Consider the following 20,391-nt stretch of genomic DNA (forward strand, 5'->3'; position numbering starts at 1 on the left):
TGTTCCCTTCTTCACACTGCAGTAGTACTGTATGATCCCAACCCAATGGATTCATTAAATATCCTTGTAAAAAAACTACATTTAAAACAAACCTCTTTTTCAGTATTGTAGCTTGGAGATTAATGAGTCTCCTTACACACACCTCAAATTGCTTCTCTCCCTGGTTGACAAAACCAGTTTTTTATACTCTCTGGTTTATAGATAAGTTCAAGTAATTAAAAGAACCAACCAACCAAACCTACTTTCAAACGTATTATAAACCAGCTTTCTCTCTGCAGTATCTGATCCTGTGCCTGTCATGCTCTATGTGCACTGCTGGACCAATTGCTTGGACCAAGATTAGAGTCAATACGAAAGCAAATCCAGAGTTGAGATTTAAGCAGTGTAAGCAGTCTGGTTTACCTCAAAATAAGGCAAGAATCCCCCCCAAATTTTCCTCATTATTTTCAAATTTCTCCCAATATAGTTGCACATACCAAGCACTTTACTCACTTGTGTAGATTATTTAAAAGTAAAAAGCCCCATTATCATCACGATCTCTACCTATTTTGCCACAATGCAGGTGTGTCTGTTAATTCTAATTTCCAATTCAGTACCAGGATTAGTTCAAATAATTTAATTATTCCTCCAAATGCTTTACCAAAACAAAGAGAGGATGGACGTCATTTCAAAATATACACCAAGAGGAAGTGAAAAAAACCAATCCAATTTAAAATTCCATTAAAATTCTAAACACTTTTTTTTTTCCTGAAACATGAACTTGCATCTGTCATAAGAAAAGCAAGTGGGAGCCCCCCAGTACAGAAAGCACATCCCAAGTGCTTGGGCTCCCCACACAGCCAGACTGGGATGGGATTCAGCACTTTTTCACAGAGGTCTGGCACACAGCAGCAGCACACTCAGAAACATTTGTAAGAAAAATTAAAAAGCCCAGATGGTGTTGCTAGAAAGCTTGTTTGATGGCAGCTTCAATCCATTACAGGTCTCCCAACAATAAAGTACATTATTCCTGGAGGCAAACAGAATGCACCATCTCCAGCATCTCTGTCAGGAAGGGGGGCAGAACTGGATGAACATGGACTGACACAGAGGGGTTTTACAGTAGGGTCTGTACAGCCAGATACAATGGCTAATCTTTAGAGCAGCGAGGTTCAAGCCTTCCATCCACAAATTAATGCCAAGGAATGAGGGGACAGTAATACAAGAGTGGTTGGTGCCATCAAGAAGTTCCAAACCTTTTCTCCTGTGCACTCAGAATATCACTTGTGTTTCAAAAAAACCTTTTTAGTTCTCCTTAAGAGTTTTTTTTTTTGGGGGGGGGGCACGAGGTCATTGCTTATTTATGTTGTCTTCCCAAGTTCAATTTTCTTCTGGATGGCACGTGCTGAGTGATAGATCAAGGAGTCAATGAAACCTGCAACTAAAGGGAAAAAACAAATGGGTCAAGCCAGACATGCCTCAAAGAGAGAACAACTCCCAAGGAAAGAAAACACGTCTCCCATTTCTTGCTCATTTTGCAGTATTCTTAAAAGTAAACTACTCTATCAGATGCTACCCTCAATGGCTGCTCTTTATCAGAAACTGCAATGCACACCCACCCAGGACACAAAGCAAACCAAACCACTGCCTTTAGTGTTCTCTGCAGTATTTCCCCCAAATCTCCCCAGTCCTGAAGAAGCCTATTAATTCAGTGCTTGTTTGGTACCACAGAAAAAACTCAGAATGGGTCTACTGCACCACAAATCCCTGACAATCCTGCATCCACCATTTCACAGGACAGGAACCCCGAGCTCCTGCCTTGGAGCGAACACAGGGTGCCAGGGAGCCTTTTTTTTCAATGCTTTTATGAAGCTGCATGTTCTTTTTTCTTTTATTCAACACCTCAATACAAGGAATAAATAAGTGATTAGTTGGCCCTGCACAAAGACACAAACACATGGAGCTGAGCAGATACTGATTAGCTACTCCAGAAGCCAGCACTGAGAATGAAGTGCAGACATTGAGATGGCTCTGCAGGAACAGCCTCTCCTCACAGGACACTGTCCAGTCCCAACAGAGCACTCACTGGAGCTCCTATGTCTGGGAGCACAGTTTGAAACCTCTGGGATGATTACAACCCATGGCAACCTGGGTTCACAGACTTTACTGGCTTTGGTTCTGCCTGAATCCAACTGTCTGCTTACAGACCCGAGCTGGTCAAGAAAACAGCACAGATGCCTTCACATAGTGTGTGAAAACCAGCTTTGTTTGAGAACAAAATGTTCTGTAGAGCATCAAAATGAAATATTATGACAGGTCTAATGAAATGAAATAGTATAATAGATCTACATCATCTACAGCATCTTGTAAGTCTGCAGTGCTAATTACAGTCTGATGCCACTCCTGTGGCTCTGCAGAACATGCTATATCCCCTCCTGAAGGCTGAAATCATCTCTCCTCATCAAACAGGAATTTATTACCAGCCATTCTGACTTTAGAAAGAGTAAGATAGCAAATGTTTACACTTTAGAAAGAAAAAAGATTGAAAGGTGCAATACCTGTAAATATGCCTCCCACAATGGCACAAACTCCAGTGAGAAAGTGAGTAAAGGACCTATAATTTGAACAATCAGCATGAGCTCAGGTAAGGAACAATTCACTAACAAAAACTAATTCATAATTATCATAATGTTCATCATACCACATAAGTATGCATTATCTAAATACTCATAGCTGAAAATTCATAGATTTAAGAATTAATATTGGCTACAGAACAGAGTTTGTCACTGATACTTTTACTGAGCATCACTGAGTAGCATGAAGAGCAAGTACTGAATTTATAAACCTAAAGGATGGACTTTTAATCCCCAAGACATTATCCATTCCTACCCAGAGAGAATGCACAGCAGGCTGCTGTAACATAAAAACTAAATCCCTAACTACATGTTAATACATTTTAAGATATAGACATTGTCTGTCCCCCATTATGAACCTCAAATACCAGAGAGCTACAACTCCCCTGCAGTTACACACCAGTGATTAACCCAGAGAGAAGGAAGAGGTTCCACACTGGCTGCAAGATGCAGAAAAGCTACAGCAAATGCAGAGTAAGGAACCCGTTGGAGCAGCGTGGGTGCTGCTGGAGGTGCTGGTAAGATGGGTATGCTCTGTAAATCTAGCCCTCCCACTAAAAATTAGCCTGAACCAAGAACCATTACATCAGACTTCTGCTCCCTGCACCAGTTTTCTTTTCCATCTTGATGCTGGATTAAAATGCTTCATGTAATAACGGAAAAAAACCCAATCCCTTATGGATGCTCACACGGAGAGGAAGGGCCTCAGGGAGCACCTCTTCCTCTCCACTGCCTGGGAAGGGGTTCAGAAGGTTTTCAGGCCTTTGCACTCTTCTAAGTGAGGATGAAGTTTTAAGCTATGTAAAATGACCAAATCAATGAAGGGTGAATGAACTAGACTGAAATGTCCCTTACCTGTGTTTCTCAGTCAGCTTCACCATCATGGGTGACAGTTCATACAGCACAAACACACCAGGCAGACCCTGGTCTCCCAGCAGCCCGTTTGCTATTTTCTCATGTCGTGTGACTGAGAACTGGTTGGTCCTTACCACCTACAAAACACAGGAAACAAACACAGCATTTTTCTGTTAACAGGGAACAGCAGAGGCAATTAAAATGTGAGTCCAGTGAACCACCTCAGTGCAGCCCTGCCCACCCACTGGTGGGCAGCCTGACAGTGGTTACAAGGAGTCAGAAAGAGCTTTATCACAATCGGGTCTATTTTCACTACAGGCTACCAGTTAAAGCCCCAACTAGCCCAAAGTATGAGGGAGGCATCAGTCCCCAGGCTGGACTGTTTGGTCCCTGCTGGCAAGTAATGGCATAAGCTGTCCCTCTCAACCCCAAGTCCATGTCATCCTGCAGTCTAGCTAAGCATGCTACAGGAGACAGCAGTGCTGGCAGAAAGCTGTAGTTATTCAAGAGTGAGACAAAAGGAAATAATGCATAAAGGCAGGAGAGTGCCAGGGCTACAGGACACAGATTGCCCATCTTCACATGAATGAAGATCACCCTTCAGCATTCTTCTGTGCCCTGCCAATCTTCTACATGTTGTTCACACCAGTCCTATTCTTACAGCAAAAAACTTGTGTTTCTGTAAAATAAAATTATGTTTCAATATCCCTAATAAGCTATCTGACACAAATTATGATCCCAGCTGAGAAAGATACTATCCCAGTTTCTTTACCAAATTCCACGTTTGGGGGTCCCAAGTACTGAATGTACAACACAGTCCCTGGTATCCACCTGGCAACACAGTTACAGGCAGCATCAAGAATATGAGGAGAAAGTGAAGGCTTTCACTTGCCAAAGTGACAGGAAAAAAGGTACTTACTTCACCATCTACTTTCCTATACACAGTGGGGACCACTTTGACAAAATACTGAAACATCATGGAAGCTATAAGCAAAGACAGAGAGAGACACAATTAATACCCACAATGACCTGGAAAACTTCACTGACAGGTCAGGTGGACACCAACTGGTTTGGTTCAGCTTGTCAGGGAACATCTTTCTGCACAACAGCTGCAGGAGGATTTCCAGGACAGAACTGACATGAGTTTTCCTTTTGCCAAAGTGAATCTTGTTCCTCTTCTAACCAAACTCAAAACTACCAGCATTTTGGTCTTGACTAAATGGAAAACCTTCTACAAACCAATTATCTTGCAGCAGTTTTACTAGTAAAACTTCTTGAAAATTCTTATTGTAGCACATGAAAAGTCTTGTTTTTAACAACACAGCCCTAAGAAAACATAGCCCTAAATGAGTATCCTATATCAACTCCAACTAACATTGCAGTTTACTCCTGAAGAAGCTTGGGATTTATTGTATCAGGAGATGAAAAGGAAGATCTGGATCAGTGAAGAAAAAAATAGGACTACCCTTTCTCAGGTCTGTTGCCTCAGACCAGCCTGTTCCTTTAGTTCTCTTAAGGATAATGGAATGCAGGAGTTGCTTTGAAAACCTATTTTCTATGAAATTCCCTGGAGGGGAAGATTATTCATCCATTTCTATAACAGAAGTAATTCTCACATATAATATCTTACAATATTATGCTGCAATACACATAAATTTGACCTGTTATCTACTTCTCCCACTTTTTCACTGGAGCATGTCTTCAGTCCTAATTCTTCAAGAATTTGCCAGCTGGTTCTCTAAGGCTCAGGATGAAAAGCTTGAGCTTACAGAGTTCTACCAGCCAGCTACAGGCACCCTCTCAGGGAATTTGGTACTCCACAGGCTAACTACAGCATCGTGATCATACTGAGCAGTATGACACTTGTAATTCTTCTGTACTTTCTTTTAGGCTCCATCCTCTGATTTGGGTACAAGAATCAAAATCCACAGCAGAAAATTTAAAAGAATTAAAGGAAGAATTTAAAGGATTCAAGTAGGACTAACAATCCCACCAGTACTTCAAAGTTTTTTTCTCCAAGCTTTATTACATACAGCACCAAGTGCCTGAAAAAACAAACTCTGCAGACTTCAGTGGATCTAAAAAAAATAACTCCACAGTGGCATGTAAAGTGAGGTGAGGATCTTTCATAGAAAATGCACACAAGCAGGCTTGTGGAAATAAACTCATGCACAGCAGCAGCATGAGGAGAGAATTCCCTTTCATTGTCAAGCCAGCAAATTTGGAGCTATCTAGAAAAGATCAGCAATATTTCAACTTCACTGCAGCTCTTTCAGCTCTTACTGTTGGGTATGCCAAGGTCAGGCAGACACCACAGCTCTCCAGCAACTACTAATTAGGCCTGTTTTCTCTGCCCTGAATCTTCTGGTTCTCTCCTACTGCACGTAGTAGTCAGACAGGGCTCTCCTTGAACTATACCTGAGGTAGGCCTTTAATAATGATGTGCTGTCCCTGCTGTGCATCCATGAACACTGAACAGAGAGATCTTTCAGAAAGGTCACAGAATCAAAACACGTTGGCAGATTTGTTCCACATGAATGGAGACAGCTGCTCCAGAAAGAGCACAAGGAGGAGGAGTCCAGAGAACACTCAGGGTTCTTGTTAAAACTGGGAACTTTTCTCCTGTAGTCTTCTAACACTTATTAATGCAGACACTTAAAAAGGGATTTCTCTCAGCTGGCTTTTACCTTGCTGTGCAGTGACGGCTGTCCCATCCAGAGGGTTCACAATGCCTGGATAATCCCTTCCAAACGAGAGGTGTTTGATGTAGTGTGTCATATTGATCTGAAACAGAAATGCTCACAACTCAAACAACTGCACAGCATACGGGGGGCAAGGTAAGGGCACTAAAGGTCATGGTTTATATATTTTTCTGAGCATGGCTCTAGAACAGAGACAGGTCCTCCTCTGTGCATCCTGACAGTAAAACACTTGGTTTTCTTTTTTATTCATAGGAGATTTCAAGATGTGGAATTTCTCCTTATCCTGCTGGTAATCCCCAGATCCCAGTGCCATTCCCTCCCATGCACAGAGCAGGCTCTCCCACCCACTCCTGTCCCTGCCACAGGAGCACCATGCTGTCAGTTGCCTCGGTGGCACAGGTATGAGCATAATCTGTTTTCCTCCCAGCACAAGGTAAACTCCAACAGATCCAGAAGCAGTTGTGAAAATGGCAGCCTTAGAAAACTGGGAAGCATAGATTAAGTAGCAAGGCAGGCTCAGGAAGAGGGGAACAGGCTTGCCAAACAGCATGCAGATATTCCAGAACATATTTCAGAGCCCTCTATGAAAACAGGTCCCAGGTTCTGCTCAGATCGATAAAGCCAAATCTGCCATGATCAAATCACTACACCAAGATGTCAGTGTGGCAATAGCAGGGAAATCCAGAAGGAAAACAGACTAAGAGAACTAGAACACTACCTTGGGACCACTTACATTATCAAGTCCAAAGCTCTGCAGATCATGAACTGCAACAGAAAAATAGTTTAACAATATAGTTCAAATTGTCATAACAAGCATACCTGTCAACCACATTACAGCTGTATACCTCTCATTTCCATCACGATCTAAAATGGCAAGAAAGCTGCCTGGGATCTGCAGGATCATGGTGTTTATCAGCTTTGCTGCCTGGGGGGTCACAAGCCTTGGCACATGAAGTGGAGCTGAGGACTAGTGAGGATGGCAAAATTTACAGGAATAGCACAGTACCAGAGAAATTCCAGGGCAGCACTTGGGAAGGACCAAACTCAGCTAACCTGCTACACTAGATTTACACTGTGTGTGACCCATATTAACAGTTATGGCTGTCCAACAAAACCTGTCCCCAGAGTGCTCTGCTATGCCTTCCACAGGCAAGCTACCAATTAAGTAGTTTTTTAAAAGATTTACAACTCTGCAATAAAGCGATTTATACGTTGAGTTTCTAAAACAGTCTTCCACCAGACCACAGGTTTATTTATCTTCGATCACTGAGGACTATGCTAAGCACAGGTGTACACACTCTAGGTTGCAGATAAATGTTTAGCTAGCCACAGTTCATTTAACATAAACCAAAAGGATATTTAGCCTGCTTAGAGAAGAAACAGGAGGAGGAAACAGAAGATCTTTAAGAGACGGTCACCAAGGACCAGAGACTGTTATTTCTGAAGAAACAAACACAATTCTTCATTTCCCTAACCACAGCTACTAGCCCAGTTAGGCAAAATAAAGAGACCTGTAAAACATCCTAAGTTTGCCAAGAACTCTGTTTTTATAGAACCAAGATTTCTTCACTGTTTCAGTAACACAGTTTTAACAACTGCTCTCTGAAGAATTTTCCCCATCTTGCACTTCTGACCTGAACAACCACAAAGCCTCCTTAGACTGTGAAATTCAGTCCTGAACCCCTGAAAGGGGATTAACAGCACTTATGGCCATTCAGGACTCTGCCAACAGACATGTGAAGACTCCAAGGAACCAAAGACAGTCACCCAAACATATTGCTCCAAGGTGAGCTAGGACACCAATTTTCAAACTGGGGATGAATTTCATGGAGGAAAGTATCTCACAGGAGCACAGTGACAGGAATATTGTGAGTCACAAAAGGATGCATCGTGAAGAGGGGACTGAGGCAGGGACCAACATAGCAAATGTTGCAGCTCAGGGAAGGAGTGAGCAAAGCTGAGAGTCTGAGCCAGATGTTACTGACTAAAAACACCACATCTCAACCTGCAGCCACCTTGATTACCCTTAGAAAAATCCAATGGCTTACAAACCCTGGGAAAACTTCCCATGGACTATCCAGAGATTAGCAGGCTCAGTGCAGGAATTCTCTAGCCTGTTGTACAAATGAGATTAAACGAGATAATTCTCTCATCTGACTTGAAAAGGCAGAAGTCTCTCTAACGTGTCAGGGTCTCCAACACCTAAGCTGCACAGTGCAGATAAACATTTGCCAACACTTTAACTCCAACACTGAGGTATTAAAACAATTTAAGGCAAGGATTCTCAACCTTTTCCATCTCATTTACCACAGAAGAATGAACTGGGATGGCTCTCCTTTTAGCTTCCAGGAAATCTTCTCAAATCCCAGCCTAGATCAACAGCTTCTCCCAAAGATTTTTGGGCACAGGAAATAACAGAAATGTTAGCTCTGTAGTAAAGTTTTTTGGAGGAAAAAAAGGATACAGCAACACTTACTCTCAACAGCGTGCACTGCAAAAACAAGCAGAGTAGGAGAGAAAAGAGAAAAGTTCAGGTCCTTATAACAAAAGATACAGAGATTCAGGTAGAGTAGCATTTCAAACTCATACCAAAAAGGAGAAGAGTAACATCTTTGCTAGTGTACCTTCTAGGCCATATAAAATGACTCTCTAAAGAACTGTATATGGTCAAGCAATCATTTAAAGAGTAACAGAGAACCCAAAATGCAGGAATTAATCACCAAAAGGAAAAACACTGTGGGATGTGCATATATGTTAAGTGAGCTCTAAAGCAGCATGCCAGACAACAATGCTGGTTATATTTAGATTCTTTTTCAGTGACAAGGTAACATAAAGGTCATTTTAGGAGCAAACAAAGCTATCCAGAAATGCACTCAAGGTTTACATTCACAACATATTAACACTCAAAGCTGGGTAACAAGGTTTTATTCTTAATCAGTCCTGTGCTACTTTCATCCCAGCTGATGCACAGAGAAGGTAACAAACCATGAGGCTGGTTTTGTTCATTCTGTTGCATGATCCCAACAAAGGTGAATACCAGGGAGGATGGGGGGCAGGGAAATGTATGTTTGGACATTACATCTCAAAGCAGGTCAAGTAAACTCTTTTTTTTTCTAATTTCAAAAGCCTGTTCATGAACATTCAATGCTGTGCAATACATATATTCAACACTAATCAGTAACTTACAAGGTCTTACAGACTTATGGGCCTCCAAATCCTTCACAGAGCAATTCTGATCCCCTTTGTCACATGTTAGATCTCTGGTGATGCTTCTACAATAGCATGGGGTTTGGTGTGGAGAAGGTATGGCTGCTCCAGAGGGCTGCTTGACAAATGTCAGGCATTCCCAACAAGTTCAGCTCCAATGAATGACAGTGCAGTGACAAATGAAAATGTCACGTTTGTGGTCTCCAAAACAGACTTCATATAAGTTTGTCCACCAGAAATGGGTGAGACCACATGTCCTTCAGCACCAAGACAACCAAACTGAAAAGAGTTCACCAGCATAAAAGGTCCTTAGCAATGCTGAGGATGAAGCAAGACTCAGCCTCCTGTATTCAATGCGGGGATAAAAACAGTTCCCCAGCAGACACTGCTTTGGGACAGTAGTTAGAATGAGCTCACACATGCTCCTTCTATGGAAGGGATACTGCACAGGTGATCAACAGAGGATTTAGATTTCCTCCACACTGAACTGGTGTCCTTGACTGATGGAGATTGAGTCCCACATCATTTTTTTTCAAGAATGTTGACGGGCAGACGAGCTCAGATAAGGAACTGGTATCTGTAGAGGTCTGTGCAATAGTAACAGGCCCACAACTAGTAGGGCTACAGGAAACCAACAGGGAAGGAGGCTGCAGTCTCTGCAGAAAAAACCAGTTAGTGTCACTTGCTCTTGGTTGACATTGAGAAGATGCCAAGGGACTTGAAAAACGACAACCAGTCTGCAGTCAAAGACTTGGTATCCTTTTGCAATTCAGCAACTGAAACATTTAAAAGTATGCAAAATAAGAGAGGCTATTAGGGGTCACCCAAGGATGCCTTCAAATAGGTTCTGGCTGTCAATCCCTAGCAGAGAAGGAAATAAACCCTCCCTACATAAGCAGAACACCAATGAAGATGTACAACTGACCAGTGGCTTTGTGCTCTTAGAGAGCTAACAAAGCTCTACACCTTTCTAAAGCAAAGCTTGGTGGCTCCAAATAGGCAGCTCCTTTTCCAAGACCATCATCATCTCAAAGAGCAGTTTACCTGCATTTTTCCTTCCACAATCATCACCACAAATGAGGAGGAAAACAAATGGTAATGTCAAAAATAGCTTTATTCCTACAGTTGACCACGTAGAGTGTAAGAAAACCACAAAATCTGGACCACATACAGACTGCTTCATCCACAGAAACTGTCACAGTCATTGAGAGAGTGCCTTCAGGACAGAGAACGTCCTGAATGTTGTCATCAACACCAGCTTCTTTTCTAAGGAGTTGAAGGACTCTCATGAGACATTTTAAGTAATCCTGAAATGCTGTTAAAAAAGCATGATGGTCAATGTCTTTTCTAAAAAACAGTGTTTTTTAGAACCTCAGCAACAGAATGGTCCAAAGATAACCTCAGGGAAGAACTGAGAAACCTCAGCTTCCCCTTGACCAGAAGAAATAGGGCAGAGGCACAGCTGGTGCTGGAGACTGTCCTTACAGAGGCACAAGTGAAAGACAGAACTTCACCAAAACATGTAGCAGATGCACGAACCAAACCTCATCTCTCTCAATCCTAACCTAAAATCTCAGGTTAGGATTCAAAGCCTAAACAGACAACAGTGAAGCAACTCCAACGTCAGCTAGAACCAAATGAATAAGCAGGAGAGTGCAGGAGAGCCAGAACTACTAGTTCCAGTGCCAAAAAGTCTGATTGGAAGTGCTCCAGTCCTCCTCACAGTCTCTTTCAATCCTCCTCCTAATGACCTGGGATTCTCAGTGCAACTGGACCACAGATGAGCTGAGGAACGAGACAAGACCATTTGCAGCCAGTATGACATTCAGCAGGTGGGGGTCTTCTCTGACACTGGTGATGTAGCATCACAGTGCAGGCCTAAAGCAACCAGTTTGCAATGCTTCCACTCACTTGGGATGAAAATCAGCCTCACTGCTTGCTTCAAAAGCAACAGATTTCCAAGGCTTCAGCTCGGATGCTCTGGGAACACAGCATGTGAAGCACAGAGATGGAGTATCTGTCCAAGAAGTGCAAGCATTATATTTATGCACTAGCTATAAGTTAATTAACCATTACAGATGGCACAAAGGCATAAGATCAGCTGTGTGAATCATCCTAGAGAGAACAATTCTGATAACCTGAGATTAGGAATTAGTAGTAATACACACTAAAACATCTAGTAGTAGTGAAAAAAAAAAGAGAATATTAACAAAGCCTATATTGCAGAAATACCTCTTGTAGTAAAGTGCTCAGCCTCCAATGGAGAGCTGAGAATACAGCACCTCCTTATGCAAATAAAAAGGTATAAAGATTGTGCTACACATAACTGAAGATAAATAACTAAAAGAAATAAAATTGTACCTTATACAGTGCTGGTTCTGGTTTGCATGTGTGTCAGCCCTGTGTCTTCTCTTACTTCTTATTCTACCCTCCAAAAAAGAAAAGCCATTTAAACTTGCTTTGCCCCAGGAGAGAAGTTTGAAGATGTTAACACCAAGCACACGAGTTCAGAACCTCAGATCAGGGTTACATTTGGAGTCAGACCTACAAAGTGCTGCTGAATAGGAGCCTTGGCACTGTCACAGCGGTGCCTCTGCCCATTCTCTGGCTGCAGATCTATGAAACAACAGGAACCTTCAGGAGAAGGGGACAGGAACAGTGTAAGAAACTAAAAAGCTGGTGTGCAAGCTTCAGTGTTGGAAATGCCCCAGAAAATAAAACTGTGGACTCAGGTCCAACCACCAGCTGTACAAACGTGGTACAGACACTCCAGTGGGAGGCAAGGACAGCGGTGCAATGGACTGAACTTTCCAGTTTCCTTCACCCCATCTTTTCTACTGATTCACATCACTGGAGAATAGAAGGAAGGAGCAAAACTACTGTCAGTCATTACAGTTCTGCACCAAACAGGTCCAGTAAAATTATTATTTTTAGTGTATTGTTAATGTGACTTTTGACAGTAATAGTTTGGAATATTCAGACCTCTCTTATACATTCAACTTCACCCTGTGTGACATTCTGTCAAGTGTATTAACAGGAGTGAGCACTAATGGAGACCTTACTGAAGGGATGAAACATCACATACATCTAAGTTTTTGTGTGGAACAACAATCCAAATGAGATCTTCTCATGTGAGTTCCGGAAATATCTCTCTCACACATCTCTGTCCTCTAATATTAGTCAAATTCTTTATCTGTAATTAAAGGGGGAAAAACCCAAAGGATTGTGAAGAAAGGTTATACTGAAGGATGTACAACACAATGACCAAGCTCTCAGCTGCCCATTTCCCTTACATTTTCAGGGAAAATTCCTTGTTTTTTGGTTAGTACCATGAAAACACTGCCAAGGAAAAGGCTGTGTAAAAAGTGAAATCACATGTTACAAGTAACTAGGAAAGCAAGAGAGAACGAAAGAAGAAAGTCATTAGGCCACTGCCTACATCATGCTTAGCCTGGACCTTAATTCTGGGTGCAGCCTGGCACCTGCAGACAGAGCTGAACTGAAAGAGGTTGAGAAATCCTGTAAGGAAGCTCAGAGGCTGAATGGCTTCCACAAAGGACCATCTGCATAAGCTTGACTTTCCTGCTAGGGAAAGACATGACCTGAGCCTGGCACAGGAAAGGTCTAGGACACCCTGAGAGGTAAGGAGAGAGCATGCAGTGATCACACACTCTTTTCCCATAGAGGAAGAGGCCAGTGGGAGCAAGGAAACGAGTGGATGTGTTTTGCAGGTTGGCAGTAACTATACAGTCCTTTTGGGTTTTACCTGTATTTTCCCACTGAATTTTCAATTCAGCTGTGCAAGACTTCTGGGGGACATGGAATTAGAGAGCTTTCCTGACCTCAACCCCTCCTCTCTGTGCACAAAGTACTTGCTCTCAGGCAGCCAGTCTGCATTCCTGCCTGTCACAGAGAGCAGATGCAATGCAGAGATGCTTCTCCTTAACTTGGATACATGCTGTGAGTGTCAATCCTGGCTGTAGTAAGGTTGCTGTTGCCATGCTAGTTTAAGCACACAAAGCAAATTTTGCCACAATAAATGAAATATTTTTTAAGAACAATCAATATTGTGGAGAAAATCAGGCTTTCTTCACTGTTGTTGTTTGTACAAAATTGCTTCTTCACCTGTAGAAACCATGCTCAAAAGTTTGTTCTTCTCCAAATACACCAGATACTCTCACCAAGTACATTGCATTCTCCCCAGACCTTCACCTCAGTGGTACAGATTAAACTGGAGTGAGTGACAGAAGGGAAGAAACTCAGGCTGACACATTACAGCTCTTTGTGAAACCTTTGTGAAATTTCAAGCTTCAAAACCTTGATCAAGGGAAAAGATGGATTTGATGGGTTCAGTGGATGGTCACATCCAAAGGGTAGTTAGTGGTCCATGGCTTAATGTCCAGATGAAGATCAGTGGCAAGTCGTGTACCTCAGGGATCCATGCTGGGACCAGTAATGTTTAACGTCCTCATCAATGGCACTGAGTGGGACTGAGTGCACCCTCAGCCAGGCTGCAGATGATACCAAGCTGACATGCTTGAGGGATGAGATGCTATCCAGAGGGACCTGTACAAGCTCAAGAAGTGGGGCCTCATGAGGTTTAACACGACCAAGTGCTGGTGCTGCACCTGGGTTGGGGCAATCCCCGCTGTCAATACAGGCTGGTGGATGAACAAGTCAAAACCAGCCATGGGGAGATGGAGTTGAGGGTGTTGGTGGACAAGAAGCTCAACACAGCCCAGCCATGTGCAGTCCAGAAAACATCTGCACCCTGGGCTCATCCCCAGCAGTGTGGGCAGCAGGGGAGGGGGCGGATTCTCCCACTCTATTCCACTCAGGTGAGACCTCACCTGCAGTGCTGCCTCCAGCTGTGGGGTCCCCAGTACAGGAAAAATGTGGACCTGCTGGAGAGAGTCCAGAGGAGGCCATGGAGATGCTCTGAGGGCTGGAGCCCCTCTGCTCTGGAGCCAGGCTGGGAGAGCTGGGGGGGTTCACCTGGAGAAGAGGAGCTCCAGGGAGACCTGAGAGCCCCTTCCAGTGCCTAAAGGGGCCCTACAAGAAAGATGGAGACAGACCTTTTATCAGGGCCAGTTGTGATAGGACAAGGGGCAATGGTTTTAAACTAAAAGAGTGTAGATTCAGATTAGATATAAGGAGGTAATTGTATGTGCCAAAGGTGGTGAGGCCCTGGCACGGGTTGCCCAGAGATGTGGTGGATGCCCAGTTCCTGGAAGGGATTCAAGGCCAGGCTGGATGGGGCTCTGAGCAACCTGATCTAGTGGAAGGTGTCCCTGCCCATAACAGTGGGGTAGGACTAGTTGGCCTTTAAAGCTCCCTTCCAACTCAAACCATTCCATGATCCTATAAACAACCACTGTTGTTCTGGCCACTGTGTATTTATATGTATATATACCCAAGGAAGTCCTTCACAACTTAAATTTTACTCTGAGAGTCCTAAATGGCAGAAAATACCCCTTCCAGAGGTACTGGTACTCAGGTCCTGGACTGAACACCTCACTTGAGGTTGTTTTACTGCAGAGAAGCAAAGTTTTGTAGAACTGAGAGACTGCTCAGAAACATCCCCTCCCAAGTTCTTCCATGCCCATGTGGCAGCATCTCTAGAAACCACTTTTCTGTTCTAAACCTCTGTAACAAAACTTCAACATCCTCCCCACTGTAGCAGTGGTGTTGTTATTATGTACAGCAATGCAAAGATATTAGAAGAAAACAGTCAGACACCCTTGAAAGCAAAAGGTCACAATAAGCAGGAAAAGAAAATACTTTACCATGCACATGAGACTGCTGGAAACTTTTTCCTGGTGCAAAGTGGAAATTTCCAGCTACCTACAGGAGAGAGTAACCTTTCATTAAATGGTCCAAGTCTATGTAAGTAAAGCCATTGTAGTGGTGTTTGGATTTTTAAGACACCAAACAACTCATTTTCATAGGTGACAGTGTCAGCAGACATTATTATAAGAGAGGTATGAATTTCCCCTGTTCCTCACAGGCAGTGACACTGAAAGCCATAATTACATACTGATGTGGATAACAGCTGTTCTATGCAGATTATTCAGTGGACGTAAAAATGGGGAGAAGGAGGAGTTAATTCTCAGTAGGAGGGAATGGACTGGTGCAGCAGGAAATATAAAGCAGTATGAAAGAAAAGGAGTGGAAAAAGTAACTGAGAGTGAGCAGGGTAAGAAAACAACATAATAATCAAAAGTGATCCAATGTACACACCCATGAAAATAAGTTACATGTAAAAATAAAGCACTAAACCTACCATAAAAAAAAATAAATCCCAAACAAAAAAACCAAACAAAAAACTCCAAATGATAAACTGTTAAAATTTAATCCTGGACTTTAAAAGGGATGTGGATATTAGGTGCCAATGCTCCCTGACACTTACTAGCAATCATATACACACAAAAAAAGGAGTTTGAAATACAACAAACAAAAAAATAGCCTAGGTTTGACTTCCAGAAGGCACTTGGGTATGTAACCTGTGTGCTCTGGTTTGGGTAACCTGCCAAACGGCAGAGTGGTTACCTGGTGCATCTTGTACATTTTCATAGATCACTTGCAAAAACCAGCTCTCAGCATTTTCAGCTTTGATGACCAACTCCAATAGCTTTGCTTCCACTCTTTTTCTAAAGAAGATAACACTTCACTCTCCAGGACCTCTGTGGGCAAGTTGTTGGTTCCTGCTATCTCCAGCATTTAAGACTAGAAAGGCAGGTGGGACAATTCAAGCTCAAAGAAGTTGCCTCTCCTCCTCCAGAAATCTTAGCAAAAAGACTCAGTACCCAGGTGGGAGAAAAAGATAAACCTCTCCAGCTGCCATGTTTCCTACCAGCCCACAGAACGTGAACCAGAATTAGATTCCCACCGCTTTTCCTGACTCTTCTCCTGAACCCCATGACAAGTACAGGGACCTTGCTGATCCCAGAGGTTATTCTCTGACAGACTTAAACCTGAAAAAGGAGAGGAATGCCCCAACTCTGCCTTTTCATAGTCTTTACCATCATGCAGCAGGTTCACAGTAAAAGCTCTCTCTCACCTTGTTGACCTCTAGGAAACCATACACTTGGCAGCCCTCATTCTTCTGCTCTTGCATTTTCTGGCTAAACCCTTCCCTCTTGCACTGCTCTATGCTATCCGGGTTCTTGAAGGCCCAGCCTCGCCGCCTGTATGCTTCTCTGACATCATCACAAGTATTACAACACCTGCAAAAAGCACAAGCACCATCTTACCATCTTTATTGCTAACAAGAGATGCTCCAGCTCAGGACTTGAATCCTTGACGGATCCTTCTTCAACAAAGCAATAAAGCAAACGCTGGGACTGGACACTGAAAGGTCGCTCAATGCTCCTGAAGGAGCTCGAGCTTTTGATGTGCCTTTTGAGATTTTGAGGGTTCAAGCTCTTTGAATGCAGGACTGGAGTCTGAAGAGGGCTGTGCCTGCCCATTTACACAGCCAAGGCAGCCCTTGGCCACACAAACAACATCAGTGTCCCACAGCTATGAGCAGTTTGGAGCTTCCTCATGTGAACAAAACATCTCCCTGTTTCTATTCCTCCTTTCCTCTGTTTTTAGGCCAAGATATTGGGCTAAAAGGGAAGCTTAATAGCAAACTTTCTTTGTGCTTTTCTACCTCTGGATAACAACTTGGTTACCAGAAAAAAACCAGGTTTCTTTCTTGGTTCCATGTTTTGCTCGACCAAAGATAAGTTGAAGGCAGGAATTCTGAATCCCTCAACATGGAAACATCTCTGGGGAAGAACACAATTTGATAGATGAGACAAACCAAGTTACTAACAAGCCCCAAATAGCCAAAGTTAGTCCAGAACATATGGACTATCATGGATCCATTCTTACAGGAATTTGCAGGTAGGAGGAATGAGAAACACCAAAAGACACTCATTGTTTGTGCACGTGATAGATATTTGACCTTTGCTCCTGTAAGGATGCAATGCCAGCAGCAGAGGTGAGAAGGCAAGGCCATAACCAGGTTTTATGTCAAGACAGCTCATGTAACACTGAAATCATTTACACATCTCCCCTCTGGACACCAAATAAACCCAGAAAATATCTCATCTGCTGAGATACAATCTCTTGCACAAGTTGCTTAAACAGGCATGTAGACAATCCAGACAACCTAACTGCACCTTCTTAACCATCATGAGTGCAGCTTTCAAAGGTATAGCCAAACCACAACAGCTCTCATCACTCTGAACACATGCCCAGGAGGAGGATTTCATTGCACAGACCTGCACAGACATTTGGAAAAAAAAGACACATGCAACATATCTGTATGAATTCAAGTGCTAAGAAGATAGGAAAAAGGTGTAAAGGTTACCGAATGTCCTCCGACTCTGCCCCGTAACAGCTCTCGCAGCGATCAGCATCCAAAGAATTTGGATCAAACACTTTTTCTTCTTCCTTCCCCAGCTCTAAGACAGAAGAGGATTCAAAGTGATGAGGCATGTCTAGAAACTCTGTCTTGTATGCTTTTTCTGCTTTGTACACAATGACTGTTCCACACACGACGTGCAGCTGCACATCCTGCACCCAAAGCCCACCTGAAATGGTATGCACGGAGCCTGCTGAGGTGTGAAGTAAGACAAGAAGGAGTGTAGCATTTGTCATCTCAGGAACAGCCTCCATGAAAAGAACTGGCTATCTGTAAGCCTTGTTGGAGCATCAATCAGACATTACTTGCATAAAGATTTTCCTAAAATATTGTCTAAAGTAGACCCAATCAGTACATTATGACTGATGCAGGACCTGCTTCACAACACACTGAACAGTTTTTGTCCCCAGGCATTACACCTGCAGTATCACAACCCATGAGGGCTGCTAAGCAACACAGCAGTAAGAGAACTATCACCACATTCCCATGACAACTGGAGACTGCCAACTGTTCAGCTCTTGGCTTAGTTTAGCCTTTCAATATCAACAACAGAAATGTTAAAACTGAGGGATACAAAGCTATACATTTGGTCATGCCTATACGTAGAACCACACTGACTCCTAGAAAAGGGAATAAGGAGCTCATGTTTTGGAAAGGAAAAGTCAGAACAGTATTAATGTGAGGTTGCAATGCTTTGCCAGAATAATTTCTAGTTCGTATTGAAGTACAACGATGAGTCATAACACGTAAAAAATGTAGAGGACAGGTTTACGAAGCCAAGGATCATTTATTACAGCTTGTAACCAATAAATCAACTCAATTATATTTATCAGGTATCCATTAACACACATAAAGTTAATAACGTGCAAGTTTAGGCTTAAGGGTCAATTCACTGGAGCCTTCCCTGGAGAGAGGCTCTTTCCTCGAACCACATCATGCCATCTGTCCATCTACTGTGATTTAAAGATACAAACAAAGCCAAGTATTGTCAGAACAGCTGCTTGATTTTTAGTCACAAAAGACCACTAACTGAGCACTTTATTCCTCAAATGCATCTATGGGTCCTTGTCATAATTTCAGAGGGACCAAGCAAAGATTTCCTTGTAAAAGTACGGAGTATAAAAGTAGTTTAATAGATTCGTGTGCTACAAACTCTTCAAGACTTTGTGGCATTTAAAAACTCTACAGCTGTCACTTGTTCCTATGAATCTCAAAACAGGCATACAGCGGGAAGACTACCAGAGCATCCATCCAGGACAGGCAGAACAGCATCTTACCATGTCTCTCCGCCTCTGGCGTCACACGATTGCCAGCTTTATCCAAACGCTGTTTAAACAGATTGTGCTCTACATCCAGCTGCTGCTCTCCTGCTACATCCATGGCATCGATGCTCAGATCTGAAACCAACGAGCAAGGAAAGTGGTCTGTAAACACATGTTTGTTGTGGGCTCATCTAGCCTCTTAAGCCCCTGCCAAGGATGAAAATCATCCTCAGTTTTCACAAATCTGACTCACAAGCACAAGGCATATGTGGAAAAATAACATCTAGATTGATCTTCAGTTTATCTCCCCTTGATTTGTCAACGTACAATTCTGGATGAACCTGGAAACAAAGAAAAAAACAGAGAGTCCCGTTTCACTTGGAAGCAAATCAAAAAGCCCCTTTCCCTCGAGTGCTCTGGCCCAGCAGCTGATTTTAAAGACAAGGTATTTGCCAGACACCTGAGCTGCTGCCACCCACGCGGTAGCTCAGCGTTGCCACTTGCAGTGGCGTTAAAAGAGAGAATAACTGGGAGCTGTCTGACCGTGGGGAGGGGCCGGGGGTCCCGCACTCGCTCCCCCTTCCTGGCCGGGCACGGCTGGGCACGGTGGGCTGCTCGCAGGCGTGTCCAGCGCTCCCCTCGCCGGGGAAGCCAGTCTGACCCCCGGGACAACGCCACGATCTCCGGGGCTGCGCCGGCAAAGCCGCCCCTGGGCCGCCCCGCCGCCAGGACTCACCTCCTTGGTGAGGTAGTACTGCAGCTCCGAGAAGAAAAGCAGCACCATGATGAGCCCGCTGACAGCCGTCACTGCCGGGGAGAGGAGAACCGCCGTCAGCGCCGCCGCCCGCCCGCCGCCGGCCCGCCAGGGCCCCCCGGCCGCCCGCAGCCCCTCGCTCACCCAGCGCTCCCCCGCACGTCTTGACCCGAAAGTCTTCCAGGGTCTTGGGAAAGGCGTCGAAGCGCTTCAGCCGCCACAGCGAGTCCATGACGCCGCGCGGCCCGGAACAGGCCGGTCCTTCCGGGGCCGGGCTCGCCCGCGGGCCCGCCCCTGGCGGAGAGGGCCCGGCCTGCCCGGGACAGCCGCCCCATCCCGGCCCGGCACCGCTGCCTTGGGCTCTGAGGCCTTTGGGGAGCAGCCGAGCTGTGCCCCCGGCCGGCTGTAACACCGCGGAAAGCAGAACGTCCCGGCAAAGTCCCAGTGCTTCGGAGGGAAAAAAGGGAAGGGAAAAAGAAGAGAGAGAAAAGACAAGAAAGGGGACAGGGAAAGCAAACGTCCCCCCTTAATTCTCTCTCCCAGCTTCGATCCTTGCCGTGCTCTCTCCACCCCTTCATTCCATAAC

At 44.0% G+C, this 20,391-nt stretch overlaps 1 protein-coding gene across 2 annotated transcripts; it reads right to left on the minus strand.

Moving 5' to 3' along the window:
* Nucleotides 1-111: 111 nt before the first annotated feature.
* On the minus strand, nt 112-20,081 carry ERGIC3 (ERGIC and golgi 3). 2 transcript variants are annotated; one of them, XM_051803374.1, is made up of 14 exons: nt 19,950-20,081; nt 19,788-19,858; nt 19,305-19,392; nt 19,067-19,186; nt 17,736-17,829; nt 16,437-16,602; nt 15,163-15,220; nt 8,646-8,660; nt 6,903-6,934; nt 6,155-6,251; nt 4,387-4,451; nt 3,468-3,604; nt 2,538-2,593; nt 112-1,420 (listed from the first exon to the last, which is right to left on the minus strand). In XM_051803374.1, the coding sequence occupies exons 1-14, from the start codon at nt 20,035-20,037 to the stop codon at nt 1,341-1,343; spliced, it is 1,167 nt and encodes a 388-aa protein (XP_051659334.1). In that variant the 5' UTR covers nt 20,038-20,081; the 3' UTR covers nt 112-1,340. The 2 variants fall into 2 exon arrangements, with proteins under 2 accessions (XP_051659334.1, XP_051659335.1); XM_051803375.1 differs by lacking the exon at nt 8,646-8,660.
* Nucleotides 20,082-20,391: the final 310 nt, after the last annotated feature.

Source organism: Manacus candei, unplaced genomic scaffold (assembly GCF_025592945.1).
Source record: "Manacus candei isolate 608988 ecotype Guabito, Panama unplaced genomic scaffold, ASM2559294v1 h1tg000057l, whole genome shotgun sequence".
NCBI classification, from domain to species: Eukaryota; Metazoa; Chordata; class Aves; order Passeriformes; family Pipridae; genus Manacus; species Manacus candei.

Bases quoted from the DNA above. Each gene is read 5' to 3' on its own strand.
- ERGIC3 (XM_051803374.1), bottom strand. From the start codon at position 20,037: ATGGACTCGCTGTGGCGGCTGAAGCGCTTCGACGCCTTTCCCAAGACC. The intron at 17,830-19,066 runs GTAAGATGCTGT...CTTCTGTCTTAG, and splicing joins GCCAGAGGCGGAGAGACATG to AGCTGGGGAAGGAAGAAGAA. The intron at 2,594-3,467 runs GTAAGGGACATT...TTCAAATTATAG, and splicing joins AAGCTGACTGAGAAACACAG to GTCCTTTACTCACTTTCTCA.